General features: G+C 32.5%; 1 protein-coding gene across 1 annotated transcript; it reads right to left on the bottom strand.

Moving 5' to 3' along the window:
- Positions 1–5,771: 5,771 nt before the first annotated feature.
- Positions 5,772–20,768, bottom strand: LOC132700544 (BTB/POZ domain-containing protein 9). Its single transcript, XM_060667932.1, has 13 exons — positions 20,548–20,768; positions 20,321–20,494; positions 20,197–20,265; positions 10,308–10,374; positions 9,726–9,982; positions 9,337–9,429; positions 8,966–9,134; positions 8,693–8,912; positions 8,417–8,576; positions 8,234–8,361; positions 7,926–8,029; positions 7,519–7,733; positions 5,772–6,704 (listed from the first exon to the last, which is right to left on the bottom strand). Exons 2-13 carry the CDS (start codon positions 20,492–20,494, stop codon positions 6,501–6,503), a joined length of 1,860 nt encoding a protein of 619 aa, XP_060523915.1. The 5' UTR covers positions 20,548–20,768; the 3' UTR covers positions 5,772–6,500.
- Positions 20,769–21,090: the final 322 nt, after the last annotated feature.

Genomic DNA, 21,090 nt, shown 5'->3' with positions numbered 1-21,090 from the left:
CTCCTCCATAAAAGTGACAACCCTGTTTAACGTGGTATACTTAAATATGCATCTTTTGTATTAGTTATTTACATTTTTTCAAATTTTTATTGGTAGGTATATCGTTATTTAAAGTTTAGAGACGAAATAAAATGAACTAACATCGAAAATAAACGAATCTTTATTTAGAATTTGTTTGTCTTTGTAACACAATAAAAAATAAAATACAGATATCCTTTTGGATTTTTTGGTGGCTAGGGTATGGTATATAATAAAAGTACCTATAATATGCCATATAATCCAAAAACAACACATATACAATATACCGAGAGAATAGTTAAACTGAGGCCATATATTAAAAAAATTGCAGAACTTAACATAAGTACTGTTGAAATGAAAAATTCCTCTAAATTAATGGGTTTATAGATTACTTTTTTGTATATTGATTCTGAATGAAAACCTTTATTTTTAACCAGTTTTTATTGTACAGAATTTTAGAAATTCTAGAAATAAGATTTAGACATTCACCTTTTTTAGGAGGACATTTCATTTTAATGTGACCTTTAAAAAAATTCATAACTAAATTTTTCTGCTCTGTTGTCCATGGAACTAGCTTTCGAATTTTTGGTTTTTGAATACTGTCCGAATCCAGCTTACTTTTTTCAGAATTTCCAAGTAGATCCTGTGCATTTGACGTGTCTAGATGTGTCTCGTCATTTTGTTTTTCAGTAGCCTCCCAATTTTCGTGTCCATGCTCATTTTCTTTTGATTTTGGTTTATCAGACATATCCATTAAATTTTCTTCCAAAATTATCTCAATCTCATCTAGCGATTTGCCTTTAAAATGACCAGCTTCACCATTTTCCATAAGTATAAGTAATTTGGAAATTCTAGAAGTTTGATAAATATCGTCGGGTAGGCGATACGACTGTCGATGTATACCCAAAGTGTGACCCATAAATGAGGCCAGTTGCTCCATGTCGTTTTCAGACATGTTAAATAATTGAGTTAAAGTTGCCAAATGTTTTCGAAGTCGGGTACAGGTTAGAGCATCCGGGTTTTTAGCTCCACAGAGTGAAGCGTGTTTTCTTAATGCTTTATAACCCACAATTGGCTCAGATGACTTAGGATTTGCGAATAAGTAAATTTTGGACATTTTCAGAATCTTACTTCTACACCTTAAAACTATGTTTAAGTGTTCTTGTACATCCTTGCTAATTAATATTGGCACTCCCCTTCCCCTTTTACCTCTTATGACAATACGCTTAAAACTGCTCATTAGAATTTTTTCAGTTTCTGAAATAACTTCGCCAAATTCTTCATATGTCTGAGAATTCTCATGATGAATTATTGATTTGTAAGTGTTTACTAAAAGTCTCTGAAACTCTCCCGGACGTCGTCTATTCAGTAAAATTATTCTGCAGTAGATGGTTTCTATTAAAGTAGTATATGATTTTTCATCACTGGAGTTTTCTTGTAATTTGTAGAGTGCATCATCAGCTTTTTTTATCAAGTAATCTTTTAGTAGTTTAACATCAGTGGCAAGGGGTACTAGAGTGACTTTATTCCATTTATTTATATTAAGATCACTAGAAGCTTGGTTGGAAACATCAAATTTCCAGTTACCATTTATTAACTGTATTAGAGTTTTAAGGTCAGCCTCTTGTGTTGCAGAATATGTAGATGCAAGGTAATCAGATTTTTTAAAGCTGTATACTAGTGCGATATCGCAACACTGTTGGAGCTTGATATGTTTTGGAATCCTTGTCAAATCGAGATGCAGCTTTAGTTGCCGAGACTAAAATATCGTAGTTATCCGGTTTAAGGGCCTCCAATAATAATCTGGCTAATTCTCTCATTTTTCTTGAAGCCACTAGAATGAAATGGTTCTCTCTGTGAATTTTTAAATATCTAGATGCAAATGCACATATTAAGGGATCCTTCTTAGCAACTAGCGATATCTTATCGGCCCTCATTCTTGGGAAAACATTAATTTTTAGTTGAGAGTCCACTTTTAAATTCCGAATTAAAAAGTTTTAAGCTTCAGCCTGAGAATTTCTCATAGAGTATCCTTTATTGGGATTTTCGCTGCAATTTTTGCGGTGTCTCCATAAATTTTTAGACGAATAATATCCTAGGCAATGTACGCATGGTAAATAATTTGTATCTTCATTACCTTTTCTAACTGGTTTACTGATATCGGTACTACTCTGCAGGTAATTTCCTTTCTTTCTTAAAGCAAAGAGTAATTTTTTTCTATCTTTGCTTTGCTTATCCAGTGATAATATTGTTTGTACATCAATTTCAGATTTATGGTTTCTTTCGATATGTCTAGGAAAATTTAAGACCTCCGTCTCGCAATAGTAACAAAACGTACTTTTTTAGATTTTTCTTTAGAAGTTGTTACAGTAGTTGGAGTCGTATTGCTAATATCCTTATCTAAATTCAAATCTTCGCAGATTAAGGGACTCTCGGGTGGCGTGCAGCAGATTAAAGGGGAACTAACGTTAGAAAATATTTCCTGAAAAAACATTCATTTGATTTTTCTTACAACTTATTATTACTAATGCTGCCTAAAAATTTGGTAAAAATTAGTTTAGGACCGAAAGAGGATTGAGCTGGTATTTTCATGAAATACATAAGATTTTCTAAAATGAAGATACTTGAGTTATAGGTTACCATGAATTGCGTGGGATGGTTTTATTTTATACTGCAAATATTTTTTTTACTTTATTGAAGATTTTATTTTTCCAATTAATTTGTTCAGACGTACCTTTTTATACTTTTTATACTTTTATATTTAATGAGATAACATTTTTTGTGAAATAATAAACGCCTTCTTAACATTTTAAAATCTGAAATAGATGTAGGAACGACAAGTTTTACAACCAGATCAGCATAGTAAAAAAAAGGAATTCGGAATTTGTTTAAGAAGAGAGACAAGTTATTATCCAAGTATGATTGAATAATTATGAATATTATTTATTCGACAATTTATAGTACCACCATAAATCATTCGATTCTTGTGGCTTCAAAAACAAATTGACAAATTAGTCAGATTTTAGTTGGAGACAAGAGGAGCAAAAGTACATACAAATTCCCACCTCTGCGTTCATTACCGACCACTATCTCGAAACTATGTTGCGCTATCAAATTTCATGTTTCTAATCAAGCCTTAGTATAAATAAACCTTAATATTCCACGTCAATATTCTTCAATATTTAAATATTAAATAAAACTGATTGTTTGTAATAGATGTAGGAAAACTTTCTTTAGTGCAGAATAATCTAACGTAACAGATTACTCCGGGGAAGCAGGGTATGCAGGCTAGTTTGGTGAATATTTATAATCACTCTGAGAATATTCACGCAGATGAAGGATTTGGTGAAATTATTTTAGTGAAATTATAGAAAATTTATTAGATATCCCAGCAAAAAGGGAAATTTCATCTACGAGAATTGATGTGGTCTATTAGAAAACAACAATAAAAGTCAAAAAATTCATACGTCAAATTAAAAATTGTTCCCAGTATTTTCTTATCGCTCTCTGTCTAATGTGTATTTTAAAGGGAAACCTTTAGCCTATTTCTAGTAAACGCTCTCCAACGTGGCTTATTTATTGTAGAGAAATGAATGAATATATATATATATATATATATATATATATATATATATATATATATATATATATATATATATATATATATATATATATATATATATATATATATATATATATATATATATATATATATATATATATATATATTTATATATATATATGATGACACTATATTCCGGGATATCATCCGTTCGCTCTTTGAACTCCGACTGGAATCCTGCAGACGTTTCGCCAAAATCTCACTTGGCATCTTCAATGCTCGCGCTCCGAAAACACTTCGAACACTGTTTTCGGAGCGCGAGCATTGAAGATGCCAAGTGAGATTTTGGCGAAACGTCTGCAGGATTCCAGTCGGATGCAGGATTTGCAGGATTCCAGTCGGATGCAGGATTTGCAGGATTCCAGTCGGATGCAGGATTCCAGTCGGAGTTCAACGAGCGAACGGATGATATCCCGGAATATAGTGTCATCACATTTTTCCATCCGTGAATCAATACGTGAGAATATATATATATATATATATATATATATATATATATATATATATATATATATATATATATATATATATATATATATATATATATATATATATATATATATATATATATCAAAGTGGCAGTAGGTATAATATGACCTTTCTTGATAAATTTTGAAGTCTTATTTATTAAAAAAATTACTAGTAACTCCTAATAAGGTAAAGGTTACCTTTGTCATAAAAATCTAAATGGTTATTATTACAGTCTTTTACTTGGACAAGGCACTGTGAATTGTAGGTCAAGTACAAGAAATGTGGATGTAGAAAAATTATGGTGGAAATACTATGTTTTGAGAATAATTATTAAAATGCTTGTACTTAAAAGTTTTGTTTCATTTCAACCATTTGAACAGTTTTACATCATAAAAGAGAACAGTCCCTACAAATGTTTTCTGCTACACCAATGCAAAAAGAAAAGATTTGTTGGGGTCATTGGGACATTTCTGGGGCTGTGAGCTCAAAAGTCAGGTCCATGATGCTGTAGATTTAAAGTATTTTTGTATCACCATAAGTACATTTTTAGGTGATTCTCATGTGGCTATGGGAAATGTCCCATTTTATTTGTAAAGTAGGCTAGGGGTAGGGGCACATATATGTGTGTTACCTCAAGGCTCTCTGGCAACTGGCTAGGACAAATTGCACAGTGAATTCAGTCAGCTTACAATCAGTTTTATTCTCATCTTCAAATGTGAATCCTACCTATTTTGCTAAAAAATAAATTTTGTTGTGGGCGTCAACTTTTACCTTAACAGGTGGCTGTAATAAATAGCGAGCGATAATGACTACAAAACATGCAAAAGATACTCAAGGGTTAATAAAGAATATTCTTTTGAATGCGGGTTGCAGCACACTTCTATAAAATTAACCTATATTTTTTTGGAAACAATAATTGATCGTATACATAGGAATTCCTGTGTCCTGTGCGTATTTAGCAACCCATGTATGTCTTGTATCTTTAAAACAAGGACAGTTTTCCTAATTTGTATTCGGATTACACTTATCTAGTATCAACTCTCAAATTACGTCTGTTACATCAACATCCCTTGCGAGGCGAGACTCACCAACACTTTCCGAAACGGGAGCAAACACCGTTCGGGATTGTCCACCATTTGAACATTCGACCATTTGTGGTGTTCTCTTCAAAACAAAGAAATGATGAAAATCCAAACGTAACCAAAAATTGTTTTTTATTTTGGTCGGCTGTTGGTTCGTTTTTGCACATTTAGTTTAATTTAATTTAAATTAGCAGAAAATATAGAATAGAGCGGTAGTTATTTGTTATGTTCGTATTCTATCATGAAACCTCATAATCCCCACCTTAAATTAAGGATGAATCCTGTTTCGAAGCATTTACTGCGAGAATCGACGACGGATTAACAATCTAAAAATTGCAAAAAAGGTAATGAGAGACAGAAGTCATCCATTTAATCTGCAAGAGAGGAGATTCATTGAATTGTTTCGGCTCAATAAGGAGCTAGTTCTCAATTTATTTAACGAATTGCTTCCACACATGAAAAATAAATAGTAATAGAAATTCAAGAATTCCAAAGCAAACAGGAACTGAGGAGGAACTGGGAAAGTTGTCAGAATTACTTATGCATGTGCGGTTTTACTATCAGAATTTGTTACTATCAGAATTTGTTAGACAATAAGAAACAAAATACATCACAAGGAAACTATTTATTAAAACTAACACAAAAAATAAAACTACAATATTGCCGAAACTAATTTAACCTTTTACACAACACAAAACCATAACAATGAATATGCAGTTACTTTTAAATTTAAAAAATTATTTTGGCTCCAACCTGTTCACTAATTGTGAAAACAAATTATTGTTTTTCTTGATTTTGACATATTCAAATAAACTAGTAAAACAATCAACGCTCAAAACAAACCAAATATATAAATACAATGCAAAGGATGCATTAAAGAGGACGTCTTACCGATCTCTTGCCTTGAAGTTCGGAAATACGTTCGGCTCCACCGTACGTATCCGAAAGCGCTTACAGAGTTTAAAAATGCTCCAAATAATCTCTCCTTCACATAAAACGATTCGCACCACTGAAACCCATCGTTTGGTAGACATTTTTTTAATTTAGGTAAAAAAAATTTTTCATAATTAATAAAAAATACATGCAACATTTAATTCAACATTTATATTTCTTACAACAAAATTATTGCCTGATACACAAATTTTTAGCTAAAATAAAAAAGGAATTAAATAATCCTAAAGTATAAATAAAAAACCAAATTTTCAACCAAAAGTTGCAAGTTGATATTTTAACTTCATTATAATTAAAATCATGCAATATGGTTAAAAAACTATTTCTTTTTATATTTTTCTGGGTTAAAATTGTTCCTAAATTTTATTAACATTTGCTGCAGGTACTAAAATTTCCTCAGCTTCTGTTGCTGTCTCTGCAAACTGTGAGTTTTGTCCATCATTTGTACTGGTTGTAATTTTACTTCTATTGCCAACTGATACCTGAACTGAGCAGACTTGACTTGCAGTTGTATTATCCTCTGATGATGATGGACATTCAAAATGTACACAGTGGAATACCTAAATTTTCAAAATAGACATTGGAATCAATTTTAAGGTAATTCTCAGTATCCAGTTATTTTTCTTATACAGGGTGCCTTAACAAGGGGTAAAGCTGTAACTCATAAATATAAGCTAAACATAGTAAGTTTAAGAATACAGGGTAGTAAAAAAATAGTTGTTAATAAATTACATATATATACAATTTTCTCCATAATTTTTGCAAGATATGAGATTTTTTACTTTTTATAAAACTTCTGGATTCCTGCTGCGTCCGTTTTTGTTGAGTCGAACTAGCTAACGTTTCGCCAATCATCCTGTTGGCTTCTTCAGAGCTTGACTAAAACATTAGCTAGTTTGACTCGACAAAAACTGACGCAGTAGGAATCCAGAAGTTTTGTAAAAAGTATTACAGTAGCCTGTGGAAGTTTCTTTGAAAAATTATGAGTTTTTGTTTGTAAAAAAAAAGGAAAATTCGTTACTTATACCAATAATTCGGTTATTTTATACTTTATGTTCTATACAAGATTTGCAAATATTTTTTAGAAAATATGATGTTATGATTTATTTGGAAATGAGATAGTCAATAGTTTTTCTTCATTTGCCATCTCAATCAGCATCAAAAATACAAGTACTTAGCAATTAATTAATTAAATAAATTAAGTCTGCACAATTTTCTACACCAGGTATATTACATTTAACAGGATGTGACTATGAGTTTCACAAAAAAAAGAAGGAAAAAGTAGGTATGTAACATAAGGGCCTTCCTACCTAATATAACTAATGGCACAAGCAGGGAATCTTATATAAAATTAAAATAATGTACCATGTTTACCTCATTAGCTGTATTATGTGTTCCAACAATTCTGATGAATACAACAGGTCTCGGAGGGAATCTAATGACTTGCCATGATTTGCAACCTTCTCTAGTATTGTCTACTACCATTTCCCAATCCCAAATGTCCACAGATGACTCAATATAATAACTATAGCTACGGTCATCGCAGTCCCAAAGAAGCAGTCTCAGACTTGATATTATGTAAGGTTGTCCTAAACATTGTATGCAGCGAGTTTTTTTCATATTGTAAGAAAAGTAACTACTTTATGACATCATTATAATTTTAATTAAAAACTACATCTAGTTCTTTATTATAGTTGAAAATCTTTGGTTATCATTGAAAGTTTCAGCTTTCATTGAATAAACAGAAAATATAATACTTTAGCTAAAAGGTTGTAACTTACCTAGCTGAATAAGTATTGCACCAGATCCTAACTGATGACAGGTATAGCCTGAGTCCCAATCATATTGTTTGGTCTCACCATTTAGAAGAGCATTTCTAGCACGACTAAAAAACTTCGAAATCAATTTGATAGTTAGAAACGAAAATACACAGATCCTTCAGCTTTGTCTCTGATGGCCCAAGCAGCAGGAACCATGATTAAGGATATAGAAAAAATATAAAAGGAATTTTGTATCAAACACCTAATATATTTTTGTAGAAATGGGGTTTCATTTAAAATAGCATTCTTAATTAAATAAACATACAAACCTAACGCCTTCTATTACCACAGCACTTTTTTCTAACGTTGCTACATTGTATGCGGGGCATATAATATCGTTAACCATTTTAGGAATCTTTTGCTTGTAAGTCGCTTCTAAAGTTACTAAATGGAAAACCTTGAACATTATAATGTCTATAGTAAATAGTACAATGTATAATAAAAGAGTATACCTTATTTACAGTATTGTGGGTTCCAACTATCCTAATAAATTGAACCACTCTAGCTTCAAAATATAAATATTGCCAAGAACGACAGCAGTAGTGACTGTAGTCTATAACTCGCATCCAATCTTTTTGTTCCATCGAAACTTCAATATAGTATGAGTAAGACCTGAAAATAATTATTACATAATCCTGAAATTGGAACAACTGAGTAAACTATTTAATCTATCTACTGCGCTGGTTGCCACTTTGATATAGAAATAATGCAAAACTGAGTCAATTGACCTTATATCTCTGTCCCATAACAACATTCGAACGTGATTAATAATCGAAGGCACTCCAAGCTTTATTATAATGCCCTCATCGGAAGATCCACTAATAGCATGGCGTGTATAGCCTTTGTCCATATCATATGAGTAATAATCTCCATCTAGTAAATATTCAATTAACTCCCCTGCCACAACTTTGGACCCATTTCTTGGACATGCCACATTTTCATCTATCACTGCAAATGAAAAACATAAAAAAAATAATTTATGCCTAGCATTTCAAAAGGACCTAGTTGACCCCTGTGAGGCAAAGTGTTCATTCGATTATTTGTTCGCTCGGCGATCGCATCAAGTAAAGCATCGGGTTTTACTAATCCAGCCGGGCGTACTGACGATAACAGATCTGACACACTCATCAATGGCAAGCGCACGCATTTCATGACAAGATCTTCTGTGTCCTACAATTGTTAAAATCGGTGCGGAATGTGAATATGTCTTATTTCGCGATCATATTTTATCATTATCCCTTAACGCAATTAATACCTTCTGTAAATCAATTATACCTTACAATTTATAGAGTAAATAAATAACTAAATTATTCAAAAGTAATACATAAATGGATAGCTGACCACATAATACTAATTATTATCACTATCATACCTCGTTATTCTTACACCAGTTACAAACGCCGTGAAAAATTTCAACTTCCGGAGCTAAAAAAGAATCTCGTTGTAGAACCTCTACTAGAGCTGCCTAGAAATTAAAAGATGCATAATTAAAATGCAACTGACGAACAATTTTTTTTTACTGAATGTAACTTTTGAAATTCAAGGTCAATTCAACAAAACTTATTCAAATCATGGTTAAAGTTAAGCTTAAAATATTTCAATTTTGTTAAACGTAAATTAATAAAAGTTGCTGAATTTTTTTATGTGAGTAGCCTTTGGTATTTATTACCAATTATTTTTTTTTATTCACAGGTCCTTTTTGGTACTTATTTTAATAAACCGGTTTTTGTTCTAGATGTAAAAAATATGAAAATACCCTACCTGTGAAAGTTGAAGAAATGAATCATGTTGTAATATTTCTGAAGCATATTTATCCAAGAATGTATGACACACTCTAACTAACTTTTCCAAGCCATACAGGTGCGCAGTATCCAGAATGGCGCAAACATTTCCAAGGGCTAACAACTGTTTTAACACATCCGAAATTGCCGATTCGAGATCTTGAAAGCCATATTGATGGGCCAATCCCAAAATATCTAGGATCACGTCTTCCTTTAATGTCATTAGAAACATGTGACCTAAAATTAAAATTTATTTCGTATTAATATCTGCATTTCTATTACATTACCAGCAAATAATCCATAACTACTAAAAATAATAGTTAGTAGAATATTACCATATGAACCAAAAATAAACTATTACAAGAGACGGGACGAAACGTAATGTAATGTAAATTCACAAAATCCGTATGTATGTTGCTCTTTTTTGCAATTAAATTTCAAATTTTGCAAATGAATGGTGTAACTTTTATGAAAAAGAAATCAATATGCCCCGAAAAGTCTCCTGCTGCAACTAACAGTTGTTGTGGAAGACAAGTTCAATTCAAAAGGTTAATTAACTTACCTGTATAAATGTACTTCAGCAATATTTTAAATGCTTTTAAAGGAGCATCTGGTAGTACAATTTCAGCCTGCAACAGAAAGAATTATTAAGATAACAAAGACCCAATAGCGGAAAAGCCAATTTCAATACTAACTAGTACACGTGTAAATTCTTTTTATGATTGGCTATTATATATATATATATATATATATATATATATATATATATATATATATATATATATATATATATATATATATATATATATATATGGCTAAACGATGTTCCTCGAGCCTGGCTGAAATCCTTCTGTTGGTCTGTCCCACATACGTCAGGCTGCACGATCCGCATGCTACACTGTATACTCCTTGGTTTCCCAGAGTAATTTTTTGTTTTGGGTTTCTTAGTATTGCTTCGATGGTATGATCATCAGGCTCGAGGAACATCGTTTAGCCATAAGAAACAAACAAACAACATCTGCTTTGTTTCAGCACCAACATCAGACAGGCCATAAAATTGATTTCGGTACTTGCAAACAAATAGCTAATATTCCTGATTTTAAGACTAGGATTATACGAGAGGCCATCGAGATAGAAAAGTCCGCATACCTGAATACGAGAGACGACGCTCTGCATTTATCCAATACGTGGAGAACGATAATCAAACAACAGAGCGATACGCAGCAGCCAACGGGGACATCGCAACTACGATCGGGCGAAATTAATAACGCGACAATTCGGGGGGCGGAGCCACCTCCCCTCCCACACAAGCAGCACCGTTACCATCTCCGGCGCAGGGTATAAATACCGCACGCACCGCCGATAACCTCCCAGTGTTCGAAGTGTTTTCGGAGCGCGAGCATTGAAGATGCCAAGTGAGATTTTGGCGAAACGTCTGCAGGATTCCAGTCGGAGTTCAACAAGCGAACGGATGATATCCCGGAATATAGTGTCATCACATTTTTCCATTCATGAATCAATAAGTGAAAATATCATACACCTTTACGGGGAGGAGACCTTTACGGCCACCAAGTGTTATGAAAAACTAAGACAAAGGAGTGTGTGTGTGTGCAACTTGAATTTTCTTATAAATTGCCGCAACAACAACTTGCTGCCAACATTTACAAGGTTGTCTTATCATACACGCACCAGAAAGACACAAGCTATCCTGGACAAAGCTAGCAAAGCCCTACTCCAAGAGCAGATCAGGCGGACCCGATACGAAATTAGTGAGACTGAGCTACAACTTTTTAGACTCCACCTGAAACTGAGCAACAAGATCCATCAGTTGCTGTGGGACCGCATAGAATTATTAACATCATGGTGCACTAGAAAAGACAAGGACATCACGTCAAAAAAACTGTGGAAGAAATTAGAAATCCTTCAGTCAAATTCCAAAAAATCAGGACAAGTTCCAAATACAAACCGAAGCAGTACAGTTCATAATATTTCAGCATACCATCTTTCCGATACAGAAGTCAGCGTACTGAATAAAGGATTTAACTATGCAATAGCTCCAAAAAGAGTACCCGTCGAAGAGATCGTTTCCAACGTCGAAGCATGTCTTTCCACCATAGACGAACAAGATGCGGAGTTAATTAGGCAAGATGTCGCCAGAGTCTTAAGACAGTCAGAACCACCGCAACCAAACTTAAGCAGAGAAGAAATGCAAGCCTTAAGGAATCTAAACAAAAACGAAGATATTCTAATAATGCCAGCAGCATACGAGGATACAAAGAAGAAACTTCTTCCAAGGGAAAAATCGAGTCGTTTGCCCAAAATTCTACAGGCTCCCAAAGATCCATAAGGACGGGGTTCCCCTGCGTCCAATCGTAAGCGCCTTTAACTCACCATTATGCAAGCTGGAAAAACATCTGGCCAGTGCACTTCAGCCCATAGTGGAAAAGGCAGATTCCTATGTTAAAAACTCAGAACATTTCACTCAGATTTTAGGCTCTCTCAGGATGGACAAGGACGACATTATGGCAAGTTTCGATGTCAAATCCCTCTACCCGAGCATTCCAGTAGAAGAGGCACTCTTGCTTTTAGAAGAAAACGAAGATCTTCCGCCGTACATAATAGATCTGTCAAGACATTGCCTGAAAAACGCTTACTTTATGTACAACAGGAAAATTTACCGACAAATTGATGGAGCAGCAATGGGGTCATCTCTCTCACCTGTGATTGCCAACCTCTTCATGATTTACTTCGAAAAGAAAGCAATAGAGAAGGCAAATCTGAAGCCAAAACTATGGACAAGATACGTTGATGACGTATTTGTTGTATGGCCTTTTGGCAAGGAGGAGCTTTTGAAATTCCTAGATCATCTGAATTCCATTCACCCAAGGATTCAATTTACAATAGAACTTGAAGAGGATAACAGTCTGCCCTGTTTAGATGTGCACATCACAAGGACCGAAGATGGACATTTGGAACACACTGTCTATAGAAAACCAACACACACTAATAGATATCTGAACGCTAAATCTCATCACCACCCATCACAAATACAGGCAGTGGCAAATACATTAATTAATAATATATATATATATATATATATATATATATATATATATATATATATATATATATATATATATATATATATATATATATATATATATATATATATATATATATTAAAATGTTTGTCCATATATTGACGTTTCGGTCTTCTATGACCTTCTTCAGAAAGGGATACAGTCTAAAATTATGTTATAGTACAGGTCTTTTTTTATATATATACATAAACGGAATTACAAAGAACCTTACCAAAAAGAGACAAACACAAATCTTAAAATTGAAGTTCTATACTTTAAAAGCGTTTGGATTTGTCATAGTGCCTAGAAATATTATTAATGTTTTGGTTTTTTCCAACTATGAGAATAAGAAAGTCATACCCTTGATAAAAGATAAAAGTCCAACAAAAAATGATTTGTATACGGCACACACACATAATACACACAAAGTTAACGAAACAGGTAAAATATATATATATATATATATATATATATATATATATATATATATATATATATATATATATATATATATATATATATATATATATATATATATATATATATATATATATATATATATATATATATATATATATATATATATATATATATATATATATATATATATATATATATATATATATATATATATATATATATATATATATATATATATATATATATATATATATATAAGGATTTAGAAAAAATAATACCGATACGCGAGGTTTGCTCGCGTTGACGTTACTGTAAAAACATCGTACGATGTACGATTGTTTTGGTGCAGGGTTCAGAGGATATACAGAGTGTTTTTGTTAATTTGTGATTTTTTTCTTTTATTTATTTTAAATTATTTTTATATATTATAATTTTATATTAATATATTTTTATGTTGTATCTTTCATTGTTGTTCTATTTCAGAATGTTGCAATATAACTTACTGAGATTGTTGGTGTCTGTTGTTTTGTCGTATTTGTGACCAAATCGTATCCTTTGTGAGCAATAGTAATGTTGTGATTCATAAAAATTTTGCTAAAATTTTCGGACATACTGGGTATATAAGGAAGCGAAAGATAATTATTTTTTTGTTTTTGTTGGGTGTCGCTTTTTTGTTTAGTTTGGTTATAGAATAGGTGTATACGTTTTTTGAAAATGGTGTTAATTAATCCTTTCGGATATTTCTTTAGTTTTAATGCTTGTTTTGCTTTAGTAATCGATTTTTCTCTGAAATCCGGATCAAAGAGTTTAATTGCACGGTCAGCCAAGCCAATAATTACAGATTTTTTTTGCGATATAGGGTGCTGGGAGTTAAAATTAACGTATCTGGAAGACCAGGTCTCTTTAGTGTACCACTCGGTTTTAATTCCTTTTTTTTTAATTATGAAGGGTTAGATCTAAAAAGTGGATTTTACTTTGGGACTCTATTTCTATTGTAAATTGTAATTTCTGATGGTAGCTGTTGAAGGGTTGAAGAATCTCGTGTTGTTTGTTTTTTGGTATTGCCGTGATGCAATCGTCTACGTATCTGTAGAAAAAAGGTATGTCAAAAAGGGCATTGCTAAGGACCGACTCCTCCAAATCTTCCAGTACAATTTGTGCGATGGCGCTAGAAATTGAAATTCCCATGGCGCATCCGTCGATTTGTTGATAAAAAACTTTGTTGTATGCAAAATAGGTTGATTTTAAAGTTATTTCGACTGCTTCTAAGAAGTCATCGAGCGGAATATCGGTAAAGGTTTTAATGTTATCCCATTTTTTGATGATTACTTGCCTAGCAATATTTATTGGAATGTTGGTGTATAGCGAAACAACATCTAATGAAACTAGGATGTAATCGTTGAGAGTCTTTAATATAGTATCTATTTTTATGTATAACGTTTTGTAAGATGTTCTTTAAAAATTTTGAGTTTTTCAAATGGTGATTGGATACATGATACTATTGGTCTTAGAGGGATGGATTCCTTATGAAGCTTGGGTAATCCATAAATTCTGGGTGGCTGAGAATTAACAATTTTTAAGCTTTGCGCTGTGCTATGGGAAATGTATAACTTTTTTTCCCAGGAGGACACTAAGTCGTTGTTCTTTCTCTGAAAAATAGCTGTTGGGTTGTTTTTCATTTCTCTGTAGGTGGTATTGTCTTTTAGTAAATCTAGCATTTTTTTGTCATAAGCGTCCGTCATAATAACTGTTTTATTTGTTTTATCTGGTATCAAAATTTTGAGTTCTTTATGTTGTTTCAGGAAACGTCTTGTTTTTTTAATTTTAGCGCATAGTTTTGAATTTTGTTTCTTTTGAACACGAGTTTATTTGACACGAGCGGAGCGAGTTTTTAATAAACGAGTGAGTTAAAAAGTTTACCGAACGGGTTGCATACTATACTTTTTCTACGACCATTAGTTTTTGGGTACATTTTTGCAAAACAACACTAATACATTCACTGGCATGACTGTCAGAATTGACAAACCTCAAAATTCAAAGTGTGGGAAATATCCCCGAAAACATCCGACTGCTTCCAAATCCGTGCGGTAAAATCCCGGAAATGTCCGAAGTAGCTCGGATTCGTGGGAAACGAAACTGACGTGGTAAACCGACGCTTCCCGCAGTCTAGATCGGTGCGTAATTAGGTATTTTACAGACGGGAGTAGAAAAAAATATTTGCCTATTTATCTGGTTCCATGGTTATGGACTCAGGTTATATTTCATTTACAAAGTACACCACTTAAACTGAGGTCAATTAATTAATTAATCAATTAACAAGCAGAAAACATCAAACAAGAGATGCTCATATTAAATTACAAAAACAAAAAACTGTAAACAAATAGAATTCAAACTAACCAAAAACTTCTTGAAGTCACAACTTGTTGTGTGAGAGCCAAACATAACACAATCCAGCTCTCTGAATTTTGGGGACGCCTTTTTTTAAACCTTGCTTGATGCTGATAACTTACCCATCCATTCGAACCATTCACAAATTACATTATTATACACTTAAATAGATTTAGAGCTATTATTAGAATGAAAGTGAAGAAGCAAAGATTAATTTAATGGGTAAAATTCATAGAACAAAAATAAAACAAGGTCTGAAAACCCGCCTGCATAGAAAGTGATTGGGAATTAGTTTACATATTTATTTAAAAGGCCTTGCAGATGTAGGGCTGAAATCTGTTGTTTAATTCTCTTCTTTATAATACCCTTTCAACTATTCTCCACTCCCTTTTATTTTTTTGATTTCACTTTCCAGTATTTCAGTCTTCCAAAATCTTGTTTTTCCACCTCTGTCTTGGTCCACCTTATAGTTTTCTCCAGATAGGATTTCTGCATAGTACTATCTTCAGAATTCTTTTCTTACTCCAAAAGTTCCACGTGTCCCGCGTATTCTACATTCCACCTACCATCTATTGCGGTCACACAAAACTTCTAATATCCGATTCACCATAACTTTCAGTTACTTCTTAATTTTCCTTCGCCACTCTTCTTCTGTGCTGACTCCATGATACATGGCCATCAGAATTTTCCTTTCCCATCATACATACATTCATTCATGTAGCATATAATCTCACTTTAGTATTTCGTATTTCCTGAGTTTTTGATCTCATTAGCGACCTCAGTATTCCATATTTCCTACTAACCTTCAATATTCTCACTTTTGGCAGGCTTATTCTTCTAAAGTTATTTATAAAGAAACAAAATGCTTTACCCTTTCAAAGCCGTATTGTTTGCGGTTACCTGGTACCTTTGTTGGTTCTGCTGCTTCCTGTGTTTGCCCCATTACCATAAACTTAGTTTTATTTTCATTAATTATTATTAAAAACTTGGTAGCTTCCGTTTCCAACCTATTTGTTACTCTCTGTAACGCTTTTCTTTTTCTTGTCATCAGAATTAAATCATCTGCGAACGTCACACATAGGTAAATATTATTAAATATAATTTCTGTTAATATTGTACTGCTTCTTATTATTTCCTCCAATATTAAACTAAAAAATATTATGGATAGACGCCACTTTGCTTTTTGTTATTTCCAATGGTATTTTTACAAGTTGTATCATCTTTATCGCTATTTCTAGGTATTTATGTGCTAAGAACATTTTCAGGTGATCATTTCTGTCATAGGCTTGCTTAAAATTTATGAAAAGCGTATATAATTCCATTTTATATTCCCAACACTTCATTTAAATTTCTTTTAAACTAAAAATTTGGTCAGAGACGCCTGATACTCTTCTAAGATATTTTCTGCGAATGTATTTAATATTTTTCGTACTGCCTGCAAAAATAGTCTATAGCATGGGTCTAGGAGTTTTATATACCTCTATAATTATCATACTGTCCTATGAAGGTTTTTATTATGTATTAGGCAAATTACTGAATCAGACCATTCTTTCGGCATTTGCTCCTTTTCCCATACATTCTTATCTCTTCGCAAATTTCTTCTTGTAGCTGTACTACTCTTGCTTTTAACATGTGTACAGTTACATTATTCTCTCGCGGACTCTTCAAATTTTTCATTTGGTTTATTCTGCTTTTTAATTCTTTCTTTGCCAGCCTTGCAATTACATCATTTCCTCCTGCCTTGTTCATTGGTGATTACCTGTGTATGATCTTCAGCCACATTCAAACTCTGAAACTATTTGCTCCATCTAGCCAGGATTTCAGTTTATTCACTACTAATAATTCTTTTTCGCTTTTGATATAACTGTTTCCACCATGATAACCTTTTCCTATTTTCGTTACTTCTTGGTAGAATGATCTGATTTCTTTGTTTTGAAATGCCTCTTCTATCATTCTAACCTTACTTGCATTCTGTCTTCTACATTTTGTTTTATTTTCCTAGCTTTGATTAGGTAGCAAGAGTTACGTCAACAGCAAGAACCTTTTTATTCACTACTGTGATCACTTCCATCTCCTTCTAACTTTCTTCTATCTTCCTGTTGGGTTGTTATTCCTTTACATTAATGTTTATTTGCTCTTTACACCGGTCACTGTATGTTTTTTTCTTTTTGTACTGAAATATCACACCTTGGGCCATTGTAATAACATCTTTACATTCCATTTTTACTAATTAGTGGTCGGAACCAATTTCAGCTTCTCTCATACTTCTTATTTCAATAATGAAATTCCTGTTTCTTATCTATTAGAACATGGCCTATTTCATTGATTACTCTACCACCAGGTACTTTTAAACATGTTATTTTCTATTTCTTGTCCATTGTCGTTTAAAATGTCCTCTTGACTATGTTTCCCAATTACTAATATGTCCTCTTTTCCAACTTTGTCGTTGCAATCCCCTAATATCATTTGTATATCATGCTTTGGCAATAGGCAATAGGCAATTTTAATGTTTTCTTTTTATTTATTTATTTTTTTGTATAAGTTCTAGAGAGAACTCACCACCCAAAAGTGGAACAGCAGATTTTCTATAACCATAAGATTTCACAAAGATTTCTGGATTTTCGATTTCACAGATTTCCAAATAAATTTACGGATTTTACCGATTCACCCTGTTATAAATAAAAAACTTCTAAAGTAAAAAATAATAACAAATACGCTTAAAGCTTAAAAAAAATATTGTCAGTATTTAATTGAATTAATATAAAACTATTTCCACGTTTCCAGGACTGGCCCAACAATGGATGCAGGAATTACAATAATTATTTAAAAAAACATGGGATATATTCTTCCACCTATCTTTCTTATCTTGTGCCTTATCTCTTATAACTTGAAAAAGAATTTGTTAATTTCCAATATTCTTTAAAATTGGTGGGGGTTCAACCAAGAGTCACACTTTAGACGCAATCTACAAATAACTTGAAAATAGTCAATTAATCACATATTGACATTTTAGAAAATTTAATTTATTCATTATTTAAAGAAGCTTTATTTAATGGAGACTGCTCAAAAATCATAACAAATCATTAGGATTTCACAGAGCTGGTACAACAGATTTCACGAGTGATTTACTCCTCGGCCAGTCCCAAATATGTTCTTAATTTCTTGGATTGCCTCTATGCCTATTTTATATTTTCTTATTTCTCTTACCAGTTCTTTCAGGCTACCTGTTGGATATGTTCCCTGAATGTTCCAATTACCCAGGTAAATGTATTTTTTTTACTGAATATTTATATTAAAAGCATTTTTCCCTTTTTTTACACTTTTTCCTGCTTTTGCTTTTTATGACAATTCCAAAGTCATTTCCTTTTCTTTGCCCGTCTCCTTTGCAATTCTTCTGTACTGACTCAAATGCATTCGTTTTTTGGAGTTTGTATTTCTCTGTTATTTTATTCCACCGCCATTCTACACCATTTACAATTGTCTTGCTGTACCCTACTCTCACCTCCTTGCCTTTTTCTCCTTGTGCCTTTGCAAGTGTTTTTGTTTTTTTTTTTTTTCAGAGTTATATCCATATTGAAGAAACGGAGGTCTCCTGTTCTATTTTCTAATATGTATGTATTTATCATAATGTTATTTATTTCTTTTTCAATATTTAGACTTATGATGCATATCCTTTTTTCCATTTTTTATTACTGCCCACCAGTTCATTTCTATTTTCAAATGCTTCTTTACAAAAGATTGACGTTTTTCATATCTTTTTGGTTCATGTTCATTTCTTTCATCTCCACAATTAGATCCAATTTATATTCAGATTCCTGTTTCAATTTTGTCAGTGTTTTAAACATTTTTTTATTTTGCTCAAATTGCTTTCTTCTTCTCCCTTTGTCGGTAATATAATGTTCGCTATCGATTGTGATTTACTTAACGGGACCTGTAAGAAGAGCTGTCGCCCGAACCAATTTCTCTTGATAAATTATGTTGTTTTTCTACAAAAAAATTTTTACACCCTTTATTTAAAAACTTTGTATGTTCAATCCCTTGGCAATCCCAAAAATATATTCCTCTAATTTTATGTTTTTACTTTATCAGATAACCTATTATTATTATTCACACTGTTTTTATTGTTAAAACTGCTTATGCTGCTATTGCTTTTTGTTGTCATTATGGCACCCAAACAGTTTCAAATTTGCCCTGAAGCACTTAACATCAATTGATTTTTATCATAACCTCCGAAATCACAAATAAACCGTAGCTGAAAATTCAATTGCAAACACTCATTTCAATACAAAATAAGGTTTGGGAATTAGCATAATGATTAGGCTCATTCAAAATTTGCTACCCTTGTGAAAATGCTGTTGGTGTACAAAGTAATTTTCTGGTTACACAGACTACAAACTCATTTAGGATTATCAAATTGTACCTATCTGGATTGAGGAAGATTTTTATACAATATAATGTAAAAGATAGAAGAATGAACTGGAAGTTAATTGAGTTATTGAACAATATACAGTTTGGATAGCGAGTGGTGGTGGTGCACAAATTTTTATATACATATTTAATTACCTGATTAGATTCCTTCAATCCACCATATAACAGTGCCCGAAAATAATCACTACGAGCAGCTAATATAACCTACAATAAAATTTCATAACAAAAAATTGTCACCCCATTCCAATTGCATGTCTACCTTATGAGCATGTAGCTTTTGGCCTTCCACAACTAAAGTTACATCTGAATATTCATGACTTAAGCACAAAGAAGATAGATTTTCTGAAAACTGAGCTAAATGTTCTATGTCACCCAATCGTAGGGGTACCGTCTTTGAATTTGAACCCTTTAGGTACTGATGACTGCTGCTCATCTAAAACCAACAAATTTAAATAAGCAAAATACAGGCTGGAGACCAAGACCTACTTTTAAATATTTAACTAAACTGACATTTCTTAATTGTCAAAGTTTTATATAAATGTGTCTTCTTGTTTCGTATTACTTCAGTAAAATAGAGATTTATGTACGTCGGAAATAGTCAACAAAGTGTAGATAGAATATATCTCAGTTGCCGAAAAAATAAACACAAACCAAAAGTATTCACAATAAGACATGAAGTATACATAACCATGGAAAAATGGTACTGAGAAGCTTCTTGTACGTTAGACGTAATACTTATCAAAGGCCATTCGTCCATTGCCGACCTCCGTCGAGGGTGCTTAAATGATTGGGACGATTTATTATTCAGGTCGAAACAAATTATGTACCTATCCTGTTAGTTCCTTAAATAAACTTAATCTTAGTTGGTTAATTTTAGGTTAGTCGCATACGAACCTTCGGAGTGAATAAGCCGGTTGGCGTTTAATCTCATCTATTGATAATAAATATATTTAGTCTATGGTACTTAAAAAACAAGGTCAAAGTAAAAAACGCGTTGACTGCTTCAACTAAATTCCTCTTTTATTTGTA

The sequence above is a fragment of the Cylas formicarius genome, unplaced genomic scaffold (assembly GCF_029955315.1).
Source record: "Cylas formicarius isolate icCylForm1 unplaced genomic scaffold, icCylForm1.1 PGA_scaffold_10__41_contigs__length_53128322, whole genome shotgun sequence".
NCBI classification, from domain to species: Eukaryota; Metazoa; Arthropoda; class Insecta; order Coleoptera; family Brentidae; genus Cylas; species Cylas formicarius.
The sequence above is the reverse complement of the archived record's forward strand: the minus strand, read 5'-3'. Positions and strand labels throughout refer to the sequence as shown.

Bases quoted from the DNA above. Each gene is read 5' to 3' on its own strand.
- LOC132700544 (XM_060667932.1), bottom strand. From the start codon at position 20,494: ATGAGCAGCAGTCATCAGTACCTAAAGGGTTCAAATTCAAAGACGGTA. The intron at 8,913-8,965 runs GTCCTTTTGAAA...TTTCATTTGCAG, and splicing joins GCCTCACAGGGGTCAACTAG to TGATAGATGAAAATGTGGCA. The intron at 6,705-7,518 runs GTAAACATGGTA...TTGAAAATTTAG, and splicing joins CACATAATACAGCTAATGAG to GTATTCCACTGTGTACATTT.